At 38.6% G+C, this 17,617-nt stretch overlaps 1 protein-coding gene across 1 annotated transcript in view; it reads left to right on the forward strand.

Moving 5' to 3' along the window:
- LOC101854936 overlaps positions 1-17,617 on the forward strand; it is a gene marked incomplete at both ends in the record, with an annotated part of 275,129 nt that overhangs the window by 110,413 nt on the left and 147,099 nt on the right. Inside the window, 9 exon segments of the mRNA XM_013080473.1 lie at positions 2,207-2,344; positions 2,848-2,965; positions 7,306-7,360; positions 7,956-8,068; positions 8,375-8,430; positions 8,798-9,009; positions 15,311-15,412; positions 16,103-16,117; positions 16,422-16,557. Coding sequence (XP_012935927.1) covers positions 2,207-2,344; positions 2,848-2,965; positions 7,306-7,360; positions 7,956-8,068; positions 8,375-8,430; positions 8,798-9,009; positions 15,311-15,412; positions 16,103-16,117; positions 16,422-16,557 — 945 coding nt within the window.

A 17,617-nucleotide genomic window follows, 5' to 3' on the forward strand; every position in this document is an offset into this window, starting at 1 on the left:
ACCAGAGGAGACTCCATCGTGAAGCCTCCATTTTCACTGCGGAGGCCACTGCCATTGACATGGCACTGGACTCTGTAGAAAATTCTCCTAACAAATTATTTTTTTAAAAATGTTTTTCAATATCGGAGGTTACGATCCAAATGTACAAATATTATGGAATATATGTAAATAACTGCTCATTTTTCCATATTCTCCTGTTCTATATACAGTTATGGTTATTTTGATGTATAATTTGACTAGGTGCAAACATATTTTTTGAGTTTCATCTGAGATTATAAATTTTTTGTTTTCAAATTTTATCCGCAACCAATCACAATTGTGTTGCATAATCGCCTCTTACAGGAACCACAGTTGAAAAATACTCAAAATAAACATTACAGATGTATTCTACAAACCATACTGAAAATATTGGTATATAATATGTTGATATTTATTTGAATTTATGGCCCCCAAGACCTGTGAACTGCGCACTAGTCATCATCTCATTTCGCCCTCCCGAAAGAAATTCGTCTACAAGCCGAAAATAATACGTAGCGAATGATTTTTTTTTTGATTTTTTTTTTTTTTCCCCCTTGCCCATTTATATGAGATTGACGCCATCTGATTAGTAGAAAAAAGTGCATATGATTGTGTCCAACAGTGTATTACATGCATACTTAGTGTAGCGAATGAGTTAAAAAACAACGATCGTTGGGGGCAGACGGTGTGCTGGACAGGTCCCACAATTATTATTTTTTTGAGTGAGTTAGTAAAAGAGGAAATGCTATCTACTTCGTCCATTCAATTGTGAAGGAAAAATGATTAGGAGAAGTGACAGTTATAAGTAGTCCGAATAGGGGAAAATGCCTTCACAATCGGTGAATTTTGAGTACAAAGACAAAGAAAAACACGCGGACAGAAAACATAGATTCATATAAAACAAAATCCATAAAGATGCATTTCAAATACCGGAATTGTCACAAGATGAACAGTTCTGAGGGTACAGCGGGGAGTTTTAGTCATTAATAACATTACCAGCAGCATTTAAACGAAGAAAAAAGAGGAAACAACCAGATCTATATAAATCCCCAATAAAACCAACAAGAAATATTACACAAATATTCCTTTTTCGAGAGCTCCCACGGTTATGTGAACAAATTCTGGACTTTTACAGGTCTGAATCTGATTTCAAACGAAGTCCGGAGAGGAGTCAAAGCCGGGGTTAGTCGGTAACGTAGCAAGTGGCCCCTCATTGTTAGCGCGATAAAAACAGCCAACCCTCATTCCGTCCCTCGAAGGTGGGATAGTCGGAATTATCGGGCTAAAATCCGATGGGTGCCGGGTTATACGGTTTTATTTCTAATGTTTTAAAGACATTTCTAGACAAAATTCAGATCTGTCTTTGAATGAGCATATGAAATGGACAATTTACTATCGATAGGGCCAGTAAAAAGTTTTTGGATATTTTGTGGGTTAGACGGTTTTATCACCAGGCCGACGATATGCTCCTGGCAATGTCACTATTCATAGAGATAATACCACTTAGTATTACTTGTTTGAAACCATTCTAATTGACTACAATCAATTCTGAGATTCATGTGCTCAGCTCATTAAAAAAAGTTTTTTTCCACGTTTACATATACTTTTTTTTTTCACCTAAAACATAATTTTTTCAAAACTTTGGTAAAAATAAATACATTTTATGTAAGTTTACATGATGATCTTACTTTGTGTCAACTTTTATACCTGTACAGTTGAAAGGTTTATCTCACTGATTTTTAAAAAATAAGTAAGAATCGTGCGTTTCCTGGAAAATTTTTGGTGAAAAACTTGCGTCTTCAATGAGTTAATGTATTTCCTACTGCGCCCTATTTTCTTTTTCTGTAATGAATGAATTTCTTGGTATCTAATGAAGTTTCTTTATCTGAAAGTAATGTGCAGTAGAATTCTAGTATGTGATGAACACTTCGCTATTTATATCCCTTCTGGAAACACTTTTGTCCATTTTGTTTAAACTTGAAATCAGTAAGAGGACAAGGTTGAAAGAAGATTTATTCATTGTGAGTAGATGAGACACATGGTAAAATGTTTCTGTGACAGTGTTCTTTTTGTCCTTACTAAGTTTTTTTTAGTTCTAGTAAGTGTTTTACGGCACTTGCAACATAATAAGGTCATATAAGTGCCGTCCTTGCTAAGTGAGTCATTTGTACAATATGATTCCCCACAGTGGTCTGTGTGAGCCAGAGTGTGTGAACATTCTCTCTGGCCCTCTGAATGAGAAGGAAGTGTGTGTCCCAGACTGTGGAGGGACTACCCCCTGTGACCGTTTCCTGAGCAAAGTCAGTGTACAAGTCTACAATGCCTGGTGAGAAGTGAACCTTTAATATCGCACCTCTCAAGTGACTGGGTAGAAAAAGACTTTGTCTTGTTGCTCTAAGGTGGTTTTTGCTACCACTGACAATTTCTTGTTTTTTTATTGAGATTTCTGCTCGAATCAAAGACCTTTTCTGTTAACACGATGTGGTGTTTTGAAAAAAAAGTTTTTCTTTTTCCATGATGTGATTTTATTGTAATAATATGTTTTCTTATCACATTGAGATGGTTTTTCTGTCTACCAATTATTTTCTCCTTGTTTCTAGGTTTTTCTGTCTACCAATTATTTTCTCCTTGTTTCTATGAAGTGGTATTGCAATGGACTGACATTATTTATATTGGTATCTGGTATGGGTAACGGGGAAACGTAGCTTTTTTGAGAGCATCGGAGCAAAGGAATGAATGGACAACCATGATCGCCGATGCCTGTCGCAGACTTGGCACTGGATGATGATGATGTGGAGAATAAATTGTGTGGGGGGGTTTTTCCCGCAGGGAGCTGGCACAGTCGCTGACAGCATCAAGACATAACCGTAGCAGTGTTGATGTTCTACTGGAACACTTTTATGACCTGACCCCACTCTACAAAATTGCCTACTCTGAGCCCGAATACGTAAGTAAAATAGCTGAGATGTGCATCTGGCTTTTTTGTTCCTAGGGTATAACTTAAAGTTTTCTTTAAATGTTGGAGATGTTAAGGTCAGTGTGAAAAATAAAAATAAACATAAGTAACGATACTTCTAGATGGAAATAGTTAGGACTTATGAAAACTGTAGGGTTTTTTTTATCAACAGAAATGTTGTGCCAGTTGCAAGAATGTTTTTTTGTTTTTTAAAAAATACAATTGAATGTTTTGAAAACTGGGTGCAATGTTGCTTGACAGATAAAGAATTTTATAAGTGAATTTCTTGTGGAAAGAAGAAGGAAGATGGATGGTATTATAAGAATCTGTTGTTTCTACATTGTAGTGTATGGATGTGTATCATATCAACAGAGTTTTTCTCTAAACGTGTAACTTGTTTTGGGGAAATTTTTCAGGAGAGAGTAAAAACGTATTTCTCGGAGTAATAAATCCCCAAATTTGTTCATTTTTGTTCAATAAGTCTTGTTACAGGACTACCCATGCCCTCATTGTAATTCTTTATAAAAAAGTTACATCTAATTTTAGCTGTTTTTCCAGTTACGCGGTTATCGCACAAAATATTGTCAAGCACTAAACGGTCAGAGAGACGCGCGATTAGAGCATGACAGAATCAGCCACAGGAACCAGCTAGGCGTTAAGGGAGCAGCCAGTTACACGATTAGATCTAGGTTTCAAATGCAGTGTGTGTGTGTGTGCTTGTATTTGTGTGTGTGTTTGTGTGTATGTATTTGTGCATGTGCGCCTGCGTGTGTGTGTGTGTGTGTGTGTGTGTTTGTAGAATGTTACACGCGCATGCACACGCACGCACGCACGCGCGCGCGCGCGCGCACACACACACACACACAGACACACAGACACACACACTCTCTCTCACACACACACTCACTCACACACATACACACACATACACACACTACACACACACACACACAAACAAACAAAACAAAACAAACAAATGAACTAAAAAACAAACAAGGTGTTTTTGCAACAGTCAAACCAAGCTTTATTGTACTTCAAAAAGTAGCAATGATAAACATTTATCAAATTTCAATTTTAACAACAATGGAGAGGAGCGCCTGATGAACACGACAAAATTGTAAAGTATAGTCATGCATGTTTTAAAGAAAAAATAATTCATGTATACAACGAATAAAATAAATGAAAATTCACAAAATGAGCGCAAAGAACAAACCGCCGTTTGTATTCATAAACGTTGAATTGCTCACATTAAAACGGCTGGCACTTGTTTACATTCACATGTTAACTGACTTTTGAAAGCATTCAAATAATTTACATCACTCAGTTTATAAATGATAAGCTCAACAGTGATATCTGGTACAGTTAGGCCTACTTTATAATCAGTTAACTTAGGTGTCAGCTTACAATCATCATCATCAAGTGCCAGATCTGCGACAGTCATGGGCGATCATGGTTTTCCATTCATTCCTTTGCGTAGACATTATCCTGATCTTTCCCTGTCACCCTTCTGTTTAGGTTATCCAAGTAGGTTGCTCAAAGCCTACCCCTGCCTTGTTTGCCTTAAAAGGGATTCAATAATATTTCTAGATATCACAGTGCCCAGCCACATTTTGTTTGGTTTAAGAGATACTGACATTTAAATTTGAATGTTCTAGGGCGAGAAAGTTAATCATGTGGCAGAGCATCATAAGAGGCATGGAAATCCATATAAGCATATAATATGGCTTCAGTTCCTGCAAATGCTTATACTTTGGAAGCTTGTTGGGATTAAGTGGGACAGGACCTCGAATTTAAAAAGTTGACTCTCCATGTTTTGTAGAAGTGGTTCCCCAGCCATTCACAAAAGTCAGTTTAAAAGTTATCTCACCAGTTGGTTCATGATGCGGAACCTTGATGTCAACAATTGGATCACCAGGCCTGATCGATCTGAGGGCGCGAGTTGTTGCTGAAATGTTCATTAAAAAATGTGTGTTCCAGGTATTTAACCTCATGCAGCTGTAGGTTCTTCCTTGCAGATTCCATTATTCTGACATAATCAGCCAGCCAAAAATCTCTTGTCTACCAATTGCCCTTTGGATTGTGCTGTGAACTCTATTGACTCGCATCCATGTATGCCCTTCTGTTAGAATTTCTGTACAATTATTTTGCCGTTCTGTTGAGAAAAATGAGTCAGTGCTTTACTCATGATAACATAAATTTTGATAGTTGATGCCATCGGTTCATAGAATACATTTGTTGTAAGTTCTATCTTGTGTCAGATAGTGGTGCACACACGAAGTAGATTCTCTTGATATTGAGGAGTCCGAATCTTGTGTAGTACATTTGGGGATGTCTTTCCTGTGTGTCATTGCTGACACAAAATGTTGTTTCTGAGCCCAATTCCCTTTTCACGCTTTGTCAAAAACTTGCTTTCGGTCTTCATCCGTCATTTTGCTGCAATAGGTGAAGGAAGTTTTGCAGCCGCTGCAGTTGCCGAGAATTCTGGCTGGTTTCTCCTCCCTGACAAAATGTAACCTTTGACGTGTACTTTCTTTCCAGATATTCCTGACCTTTTTCTCCTTTTCTTTATTGAATTGACTTCTTTTGTCCTTGTGTCTCTACTGGCGTTTCGCTTCCCCTTTGTTTCATGCACTTGGTGTATGGTCTCCATTTCTACGGTTACACCAATGTCTTCCTTTCTTATGCCCTCAACTTCAATACCTTCGTTTGGTTTGGTGAGGGTTCAATCTCAAGCAAAGTGTTTTCTTGATTTTCTGTGATGGGCTCTGTGCCCTGAATTAGAGGCTATTTCCTGTTAGCTTGTGTAAGATAAGGTAAGCGACATTATGTGGACCAAACATTTGACGAAATGTGACACAGAATACTCTTACATGCAACATCATCTCTACACATCATATCACCTTCTCTCTCTCTCTCTCTCTCTCTCTCTCTCTCTCTCTCTCTCTCTCTCTCTCTCTCTCTCTCTCTCTCTCTCTCTCTCTCTCTTTCCCTCTCTCTCTCTCTCTCTCTCTCTCTCTCTCTCTCTCTCTCTCTCACTCTCTCTCTCTCTCTCTCTCTCTCTCTCTCATACGTGTTCGTTTTCTCGATTTTTTATCCCATGCCCCCTAACAAAAAACAAACAATCAATATTTGTTTTGTACGGGTCAGGCGCTTCACTGTCACACTCGGGAGACTTGAGTTCGGTTCCTGAGCATTGAGACTTTCAATTGAGTAGCTGGGTCTTTCTGTTGGGATGTGGTATCCCTCTAAGCCCGGGTTAGCTCTGATAGTGACAGGCAGGGTTGAAAGCCAGCTTCCTAAATGATCTAAATTGTGTCAATAGACGTGTAAAAACACCTGCATTACAAAAAAAACTCACCAAAAAAAACGACCAACAAACAAACCAAAAAAAAACCCACCACTCCCGCGGCAATCTCTGACTGAATATTGACGTCATGGTCACTATTTTTAGAACAGGGGATTCATTTTGTTCAAAACAAACTAAGATTTACAAAATGGGGCGCCATGTGTCCTGCTTCATAACTAAACTGCCAGAAATACATCATTCTAAAGTGTTTTACGATTTGGAAGAGGAGAAGCTTGCCGTTACAACAATACTAAACATGTTAGGGTCACATGGAGACACGTTGCTGTCGTGACCGTCTAATTATAGGCTCATTTGGGGCTCATTTGATGAAAAAAATGGGCCCTACTTTGAAGAACGTACCCTAAAGGAAATGACCCTGAAACGATTTTTTTAAAAATATTTTCTAAAGGAGGTCAGGGAGTATCTGTTCCCAAGATATCCAGGTACCCGAAAATGTAAAAAGTTGAAAATAAATATTTTGACCCAAACATTGTATTTTGAAGACCCGCGCCTTCCCTTAAATGTAAAGATGTCAAAACTCTTTTTGACATTGTTGACCCTGGAAAAATTTTAAGTTATGTTAAAGAAATAGGACTATTTAATAGGATATAAAAATATATAGTTGTCATTGTCAGTGTATATATATATATATATACATACACTGAAATTAATAATATTGTATATACAAATGTAAATAAGTCTGTACCATATTTACAAAAATTTTCATAAATGTCTGTCCGTCCTTTTAGCATAATGAGTATAGTGTGACCGTGTGCGGTTGCGAGCTCCGAAAGACTCTTACTAAAACACGTCTGAAAATGGCTTCTGGCCCGTTTAAACAGCAAATCCGTGTTGACCCAATTTTTCCAGTTACACGGTTAGAGAAAAACACCATCGATATGATATGCAAAATTTTTTAATGCTGTTTATCCTTTGAAGTGTTTATGGATGAAATGTTTCTTTTTTTCTCCCCCCCACCCCCCAGGACGGATTTGACGTGCATTTTGAATTTCCCATCAAACCTGAGGTGACATTTGTTGGTAAGTTTCAGATGACTGTTGACTTTGGACTAGATGGCAGAAGAAAGTAATGTTAAGCTTTTCCTCTAGTATTTTATGAGGTGTTTGGCGTATTGACTTTTCTGCTATAGTGATCATCAGACTGACTGAATCGTTATGAATAGCTGGAAAGTGTACATTGCTTTATCTTCCAAGCTGAATTGCTTTTGATGTAGTCAGGAGTGTTGGTGATCTTGAATTGGTCCTTTAGAATATATTGATAGTGTTCAGAGTACATGTTGTGAATGTTCTTTCAGTGAGGATCAACAGCACCCACTGTATGCAAACTTTCTGAAGGGGGGGGGGGGGTATGCACTTGAGCTCTTTAACTGGGGGAAATATCTAGTAGAAATGAGAATAGTTTTTAGTGGAAAATACTTTCTCCAAGAAGGTTGTCCTGGAAATGAACCCATATTTGAGTCTTGAGTATTACCTAGTGTGCATCTTATTAAGTTGAGACTTCGGGCAAAAAGACAAAATATCTCATTGTTAAATTGTGTGTTCTCCTAAAAGAAAACAGTATTGAATGTAGAGGCATAGAAGTGTCTAATGATGTATCCCTGACTTCTGGTGACAGACTACAAGGCGCGGCTGGTGTTCTTCAGCGTGGTCCTGAACAAAAATTTCAGTGATATCTGGTATCAGTGGAGTGACACAGCCATCAAACTTGGAGAAAGAATGGGCGAGCTGGTAGGTGAAACTTTGGATTGATCAAAGAATGTGCTAACCTGTGATAGAAAAGAAAGGATGAATGATCTGAGAAGGATTGAACGAAGTGCTAGATGAGGCTTTTGTTGGGAAACGGAACGGGCAAGGTTAAAGTTTTCATTTTGAGAAAGCCCGTTAGAGTAGTGGTATTGTCGAAACATTGGGAGGACTGTGGGTGTGGTGTAAGGATGTGTAGTCTTAAGGACAGAAGGTTCTTCTTGGCAATGTGATTAAAATCCCAAAAGATGATATCACTGGTCTTGTTTAAAAAATATTTCTTTGTTTCAGGCTGCAGATGAATTTGGAGATTTGGGCTATCTTTATGGAAAGTTAGACCAGATCAGGTAAGTTTGGTTCCTTTATGGAGAATGTTTCAGGGCTGATGATATATTTTATTTTGGTTGTACAGGCAACAGAGTAGCAATGCCTTTTGAATCATGAGAAAGGTTATAAGGCTGTGTTCTTTGGGCTCAAAAGTTCAAACACTTAGAATTTAATACCAGCAGTTGCCAATCTTAGTTTCCTTGATGTGGCATTTGGCTGAGATCTTGCTTCTAATACAAGTGGTTAGCCGTGGGATGTTATATGGAGACCAGTGTGCTTTCAAGTTGACTTTCCCTTGTTTCTGCAAGTCATGTGTCATAACATAAATATTGTAGTTAAAGATGCAGTGTTCATATTATCAGTTTTTTACTTTGTGACTTTTTGCAGCGCTCATTATGATGAAAACACTGGGGAGACCTACATTATGGTGAATTCTATGGGCGTATTTAAGAACTCTTTGAACAAGACTATGCTTGAATCCATGGCAGCAAGAATGCTAAGAGCTCATATCTCCTGGGATGGCCAATTTGGAGAATTCCAGTTCAGAGGCAGACTTGGCCTTTTCCGGACAGCAGAGGATCGACAAAAAGGAGTGCAAGGTGAGTGTTGTGACAGTCCCCTTCTCACGTGAATACAGCCAGACTGTTGTTGTAGACACTAGTGGAGTATTCTTTGTTTCCAGAGTAATACTTCCTGGAATAACAATGAATGTGCCTGTTTAGAATATGGCTAAACTCCGTATGTATGTCATTGTGGTAAAATCAAGTGTTCATACATACTTTTACTTTACTTTTTATCCTCTGTTGCCGTTAAGCATTGAGGGGAGATGCAGTTTTCTATGGTAGGCCAACTCCGCAGCTCTTTCATGTTATCTCAGGGTTTCCTTGACGCCCTCAATCCACCTTTTGCGTGGCCTTCCTCTTCCTTTATAGCCTGAGTGCTTGGTATTGTTGACTCTCGAGGCTGGCTCACCAGGTGACATACGTAACAAGTGGCCAAACCATTTTATTCTCAGTCTTTCTTTGTAATGCAGGCAGGACTCAATGCCGATAGCTGCTCCTACTTCATCATTTTTCTGCCTGTCTCGTCTTATGATGTTAAGGGTTTTGCGGAGACTTTTCATTTCACAATCGGTGATTTTGCTTTCATGGGTTTTATTTAATGTCAAAGTCTGGTAGTATAAGGTTGGGGTGAATATTGAGGTGATAAGCTGTCTCTTTGTGTCTATGGAGATGTTTGGATGGGATAGGAGGGGTGTGAGCTGGTAGGTGGCAGCATTGGCTTTTTGAGTTTGCATTTCTATTTCTATGTCTATGGACCCATTTTCAGAAAAAGTACTGCCAAGATATTTTAACTCCTTCACCTGTTTCAGATGTTTTCTATTGACATGGATGTTCAGGGTACTACAGTTTAGACTAACTTTCATAACTTCTGTTTTTGATGTGCTTATTTTCATGATAAATTTCTCGTTGCTGTTGTTCAGTTTGGTACACAGCTGTTAAAATCCCACATGTTGTACTTTAGTTGGTGACCGAGCCCTGGTCTGACCTCCTGCGCGAAGATAATAAATCAGTGTCGGTCGGCCACTCCTGTACTTAACAACCGTGACGATAGCAATACCCGCAGCTGTGCCTGTGCAACTTGGTTGTGGTAATTTTTGTATCACTTTCCCTCGTTATTTCTTCTGATCTGATAAACCTAGAAGCCTGTTTAACATCTCATTTTAAAGATCATTTTTAGACTAACAAGACGATCCCACTTTCGCTCCAGAAATCTCACTGTTGTTATAGCATTTACGCATTTTGCAGTACAAGTGTTTTGTTAATCTAATGTTACATTTTAAATATTATTCCATTGTGAAGTTTATTATCTCAAAAGCCAAACTCAGATTTTCACTCAGATTTCTGTGCTTCACTTGAGACAGCAATACTTACGCTGTGTGAGCAAGTGTTATTTGTGAGAAGTGAATTTTGTGATTTTTATATATTTTTTTAAAAAAAGGTACCCCCTCACCTGTGATTCACTCGGATGTGATCTTTCATTTCTCTTCTGAAATATCGTGTTATTTTTCCAACATTTCTCTCATCAATTTTTGTGGGGAATATTTTAGCCAAGTTAAGAAATGGAGAAACATACAGAGGATTCGCATTTTCAAAAGCTGTACGAACTTTGCATAACTTGTCGTAGCAGAACACAGTGAGTCAAGGCACAGAAAATGCTACCCCTGAAGTGTTCTAAATTTGCATTCGACATTCTCTTCTTGGCCTTTGGTGTTAGCATTACAACAGACTCACAGACAATACGTTCTACAACAATCTGCAAAGCTTACGTGGACAAGATAAGACATATGGAGTTGTGGGGAGGAACTAAATGGGGAGATTAGACATTTAGAAGGTTTTGTAGTACTTTCTGACTCTGAAGAGGAGAGAATTAACTTTCAAAACTAAAACAACTGATAGAGAAAGAAGACAGGTTTTCTGAGTTAGAGCACGAACCCCTTAGCCCTAGGACTCGCCCTATCTGTTCTCATTTAGACACCATACTTGACTCACACATCACACTGCAGGCATATCACAGCCGCTCTTTCATTGGCAATCACTGCCACAAATACATCATGAGTCGCGTTCACATCCACATCTCACACAGCCAACCAGTGTCAAAAGACAGACTGCCACACATTGACACATGCATCTAAACTTACTTGTCATTATACAGGAGACACGCTAGTGAAAAGGTACTTCCCAAACACCACATTGTAGAAAACCACTGCATCCAGTGCTTTCAAACATATGGGTTTGGTTTGGCTTTACATGGGGAACAGGGTGGTGAACGTATCCATGCTTCTGTGGCAAAGCTAAAGAGAAGAGGAGCTGGGATACGCAATATTGAACAGCAGCTGAAAGTTGTAATGCAATCTCAGCACCTCATGTCAAATCCAGAACTATTATCCAATGTGCCTCCGACAAAGAAAAAAAAAATGATAGTGCAATCAACTTTTCACTACTCCAGAACCGTGAACTTCCCACAAAAACAACAAAGTGAGTTTTGATATTTGACCATTTCTGGTGTATTTTATGTGAATTTGAAGAACTGTGTAAGTTTTGTTAGATTGGAATTTTGATTAAAAAATCTACACCAACAAGGGCAATGGTAAAATATGAGCCATTTTTGGAACGCTATATATATTTATAGTTATTTTATACAATTTTGTATCTTTCTCAGTGAGTGCAGAAGTTCCCCCTTGTTCCAAACGGGAAAAAATAAAATGACTACAAAGTCACAGATCGGCATATTTTGCAAGTTTAATTGTCCTTAAAATGAAATGAACAACGCTGTCAGCGGGACATGCGGAATTCCCCTGGCCACGAGCTCATAACCCCGTGGCCGGGGTCAGATTAAAAGATGCGGTGCGCTGGCTGCCTGCAAACTAAAGTACCATTTCCTAACAGCAGTGGGTAGTGTGATTTTGGAGGCTTTGTTGGTTTGGATGAATATGACATTTGTCGTCTGCGAATAGTTCATTAAGGCTTTCTAGGCTTTGGTTTGGGTCTTGCATTACTGTGTCCATATGACTGATACAACGCATCACTGTCATACTCCAGATCTTACTTTGAACCAGACTGTATTGCCTTCCTTCATTCTTACTGAGCTTCTGCTGTTGGTGTATAGAGCTCTGACATTATCTAACATTTGTCCTCTGACGCCATACTTTTCGAGTGTCTTCCAGAGTTTTGCATGGTTTACTCTGTCAACACCCTTCTCCTGGTCTATAAAGACGATGTTGGATTCTTTGTTGTGTTCAACTGTTTTCTCGCATAACTGTCTTTATACAAATACTGCATCCATGCATACTGCATCCTCTTCCCTTCTGGAATCCAAACTGAGTTTTGCTCAGATTTCTCTCTACAATAGGTCATATCCGCTGTTTAAGTATCTTTGCATATATTTTCCCTTCATGACTTAATAAAGAGATGCCTCTGTACTTTGTACAGTCCCATTTGCTGCTTTTCTTTTTCCTTAATGGGACCACAATGGATTTCTGCCAGTCTTCTGGGCATTTCCTTTGCTCCCAGGCTCTATTGAAAATTCGCCTCAGCCACAGTGAGCCGGTGTTTCCACAAGCTCTTATGGCTTCCACTGTGATGTCATCTGGTCCTGGGGCTTTGTTCTTGGTGCTGGTTTTGAGTGCCTTTTCAATTTCACTGAGAAGCATGGATGGTTCTGTATGCTCTCGATATGATGGTTAGAACTCTTCTTGTTGTCCGTGGCAAGCGTCTGGGTTGAGTAGTTCTTGGACGTACTTTTCCCATCTTTTCTTTCTGACATGGTTGCTGAGAATGACATTACCCTCTTTATCGTTTACAATGCATGTCAGGTTGTATGTATCTTTCCTTACCCGCCTGCTGTTCACACTTTTATCAAACTCTCTAGGGTTTTCCTTGCAGATTTTGGCCAGTTTCTTGCCATGTATTTTCCATACATTTTCCCTAGCTGCTTTGATGATTCTTTTGGTCTCTCTTCTCGCTTTCCTGTATTCTGTATAGTCCTCTTCAGTCTTTGACTTCTGCCATTTCTTGAATATCTTCTTTTTAATTTTAATTCCTTCTTTGGTTTCATCATTCCTCCAGCATGTTGTTCTGCATTTGTTTCCACCTATTCGTTTGCTGCCACAACTGTTTTTAAGTATTTCTGACAGGGATTTAAAACATTTTTGTCCTTCGTCTTCTACATCTTTGGTCTCAGGTGACAGCTTATTGTACTCCTTCGTAATGTTGTCTTTGATTGCCTACCTGATGTCTGGTTCTTCCATTTTTCTTAGGTTGGTCATGGTTTTTCCCCTTTTCTTCTTTGTTTGCTTTACATTGCTGGTTGTGAGAGTAAGTCTGATTTCATAGATTGTATCCATTTTGGCTAGGAGTATGATGAAAGCTACTCCATGTTTGGCTCTCTCATTTTCAGGTGTTTCGCTCCAGATCAGGAGGTAGCCTTTATGGGTTAGCTTGCTGTGGTTGCCTCTCTTCCTTTTGTCTGACTAGCCCGTGATTGCTATTTTCTTTCTTTACATGAAATAATTATATTCTGGTTCTTTGTCTCCAAGTCCGCTGACAATCCATGTGCCTATTTTAATTATTTTTCCAGCTCGCTGTCTGTTTACTTTTCCTAGTCTTTTTCTGTTTAAATCAGTCTGTGTGTTCTGCGTTGATTGTTTCATAGCAGTAATTATCGGCCAACAGCTTGCTAGGCTAGTTACGGTTTCACCAGAGCTCCTTTAGCCAGCAACGTTTTGGGGTGACCCGGGTCGGCCTTCACGGCTGGCCTCAGTGACGTAAAATCACTCCATACTTTACCCAGACTCAGCTATTCCCTCCTTTGTCCTGTTTCCACCTCCCCCGATGGGGACGAAGGGTTGGACTTTGGGAAGGTGTTCATAAAAATAATGAAATCAATGAAACTGACATTTATTCTACATTTTGTTCTTTTTTGGGAGGGTCTCACCATCATTATTTATAAACAGATTTCTGTGTGGATATTACTGAAAAGCATTTAAAAAAGGAACAAAAATATAAATTTTCAGTTTCCAAGAACTCTCAACCGTTGAAAATCTCCAAATTTTAATACTGGCGGCCTTTTTCTCACTAATTTTTCCTCTTCTATGAAGTGAACCCCAGACCTGTCACTCATCCCTATTTAACTGAGATATTCCAATTTTTTTCCTCAAATCTCAAGCATCCTGATTTTCCTGATTTTGATCACATGTATCCTGATTCCTTTGTTCCGTCTGTTGCCATGGATTTTATTTAAAAAACAGGCTCTGCCTTCATCTCTGTCGCAGGAAGCACCCATTGAATTTTTTGTCAGCAGTAACTCTGAACACCATTTTCTGAAATATCTATGCCAGATTTAGTAGTTGATTCGCTGCATGTAGTGTTGGATCTTTGCTCGTACATGTTATTTCAACTGTAACTAAAGTAGTATTGATTTGGCATTCCAATTTAGGATACTCTCAAGATCTACTTTTGCTTATGTTTCCACTTAGAAATCTTTGATGATGGCCTGATAACTGTTACATTTGTGACATACAAATGATAGAAATTATTTTTCTTTCTACTGTTGCTTTAAAAAAAAAGCTCGGTCCGAGTTCTGGTTAGTCAGGCCTATCATCAAGACCTGTTAGTAAAACTTTTTCAATCATGAGTTCACATCACATCACATGACTTCGGCATGTGAGTTGCATTTGTTAAGTTCATTCGCAATAGTTGAATATCTTTCCAGCTGATTTTTGGGGGGAGGAGGGGTTAGATACATTGACTAGGAGTGCTTGATGTGATATAGGTCTACTACAGTATTTTTTTTTAATGATCACACATACACCCGCACACATACACACACACTCACACACACTCACACACACTCACACTCACACACACACACACACACACACACACACACACACACACATACATACACACACACACTCAGACACCTGGAACATTTTGAAGTCAGTGTGGAAGTCACCCTGATAATTTGTCCTTGATCCTGATTTTTTTTCACCAGATCCCGATTTTTTCCTCCTGAGATCCTGATTTTTATATTTTTTAGATCGGCAGGCCTGGGCGAACTCACCTCTTTCAATGGCATATAATATCTCTATTTTTACTCAAGATACAATTAAAAACAAGACAAATGAACGAGCTTGAAGATGGTATCAACAACTCCATATGCCTCAAAACTGATGAGCTTTTGATTCCACCACATTTTGACAGATATGCTTGTTTTCTTATACCTCAAAAGTGCGTTCTAAGTGTAATTATGAAAACTTTTTTGTGTGTAAAGTAGAACTGTGGAGGATTTCAATGTTGATGAATTTGCAATGCCTGGAACAAAACTTTTATTTCTCAGCGGTCAGTTGGTGTGATGTCGTGGAGACTGTGAGTGTGCCAGGTCATTGTGGGAAAGAGTTCACCTGTACAGAGAAGACCGTGTTCAAGAATTGTAGCGGAGGTTTGTGCTTTTCCCTTGTAGGTAGCCATGTTTTAAATGGTGGTGAAAGACTGACAGCAATAAGTGTCATTTAGAAAAGTGTCACTTCAGCTTACCTTCACCATGCTTTGTTTTCATTGGGGATCAAAGCCAGGATATCAGAAATGGCCAGTACAAAGAAACCAGACAAAACCTGAGTATTTGAAGCTGGAAAGGCGATACTCTGATTATTTCCACTCAAGTAATGTTCTCTAAACCTTATGTTTTTGTTTTGGTGTAGAGTATCATTTGATCTTGCTTGTAATCTCTATGTGAGAAGTGCTGGGAGTGAAACAAAAAAGATCATGTAGGATACACAAAGATTAGAAGAGTAGAGAAAATACATATTGGAAGTGGCAACTGTCCAGCTTTCCCAACAACATAAAAGGGAAATAGCGCCATCAGTACAAATACAATGCTGGAGTAAGTAATTTTCATAAAGATGTCACCAGGCAATTATGTCCTGTGTATGACTGGTTGTAAATGTTTGTCAGTGCCATCCACACAGATCAGATGATATGGGTGATTGATCCTGTGAGTGAGAGAGTGAAAATGTTTAAATATTGACTCCATGTTCTCATTTTTTTCTTTCATGAATCGTTTGTGCATAAGAGTTAAGAGAACTTTCATCTACTTTAATGATATATATTTTGTTTTTTCTCTTTCTCATAGCTTGGAAAACCTCAAGTGAGTATTTGGCAGCTGACATTGCAAACATGTTTGTCTTCATTTGTGGTGTGTCTGTGCTATAATTGAAAAAAAAAAGCAAGATGTGTTCATGTGATGATGTTTAGTATATATTCAGTTACAGCATTACACAAGATGTTCAAATCAATTGAGATACACAAATTCTAACGTCTATCTTGTTTATGTTATATTGCTATTGATAACAAGGCGAGATAATTTAAAAAGTGTATGAATCCAACATTATAGAATATTGTTGCTGGTGGATGTTGCGACATGACTGGAGTTTTCCAACTTTGATTCACAGTGTTCCTGAGGTTTGAGATAGACAAAGACTTTGATGCCAGTGACAGCTGGGCTGTAGAGGTGGCTGTGAGAGCCAACGTTTCGGAGCTTCTTGAATCTTTGAACTCAGAGTACCACGTTGCGGTTATCCATGTGCTGTAAGTCTGGGAAAAAAGATTAATCCAGATGACTGTGCCTTATTTTTGTGTGTTTAATGTGAGCCTGGTAAAGAGAAGTCTGATTGTCAGAGGGTTCTGTGGAAAAACAGAGAGCAAGAAAAATTCAAGGAGGAGGTTGGAGCAGGAGATGAGAGACTGGTTGAGAAAAGAGAGGATACTGGGAGACTCATAAGATACATGGCACATCCACTGAGATTCTATAGCGGACTTTGATTTGCTGTATTTCTTTACTAAATGAACTGGTTTGTTCCTTTCTTGTAGCAATGATCTCCAGTATAGTTAGCTTGAGAGAGTCTCACTTCTCTCTTGATAATTTTTGGGCAGATGTTTGATAAGATGAAAGTGGACCAGGTAATATATATACACTCATTCGCTACGCCGAGCCGTGGGCAGCGGCACGGCGAAAATGTCTTCCGTACGCCAAGCCGCCCCCGACGGCTCAAGCACCGACCTGTAATTCCAGCTTAGATTTTATTCCAATCCTCGTATCCATGTTAAAATAAAGGTTATAATATGACATTGACTCGTAGGTCAAGCGTTTCCTCCCTAAATCGGAAGTTTAGATTCAGTTTTGAAACGCGATTTCGTAGTTTATTCGACTTTGTTTTTTCGATGCTGAAATTATAGCCCAGACACCAGTCATAGTACTTTTGCACTACAAAATGTATCATTATTTTGCTCAATAAAGAAATGTAGGACTCTTCTTTATAATATTGATACTACTACACTCAAACTGCTAATGCACTGTTATTATTTTTGAGTGCTAGATCTAGGTCTAGATCTAAATTGTCAAAATATTTTTTTCTTCCCAAAATCACTACTTTTTGGTGAAATTCCACAAAAAAGTGCCTCTCAAGACATGTATAGGTTTATTCCAAATGCAATTCTGAATAATTCCATAAGATACGAGTGTTTTTTTCTGTTTGTGATCCTTTTATCAAGATTATAAAAAAAAAAAAAATTTTCAATATCGGATGTTATGATCCAAATGTACAAATATTATGGAATGTATGTAAATAACTGCAAATTTTTCAATACT

This window comes from Aplysia californica, unplaced genomic scaffold (genome assembly GCF_000002075.1).
Source record: "Aplysia californica isolate F4 #8 unplaced genomic scaffold, AplCal3.0 scaffold00088, whole genome shotgun sequence".
Lineage (NCBI taxonomy): Eukaryota > Metazoa > Mollusca > Gastropoda > Aplysiida > Aplysiidae > Aplysia > Aplysia californica.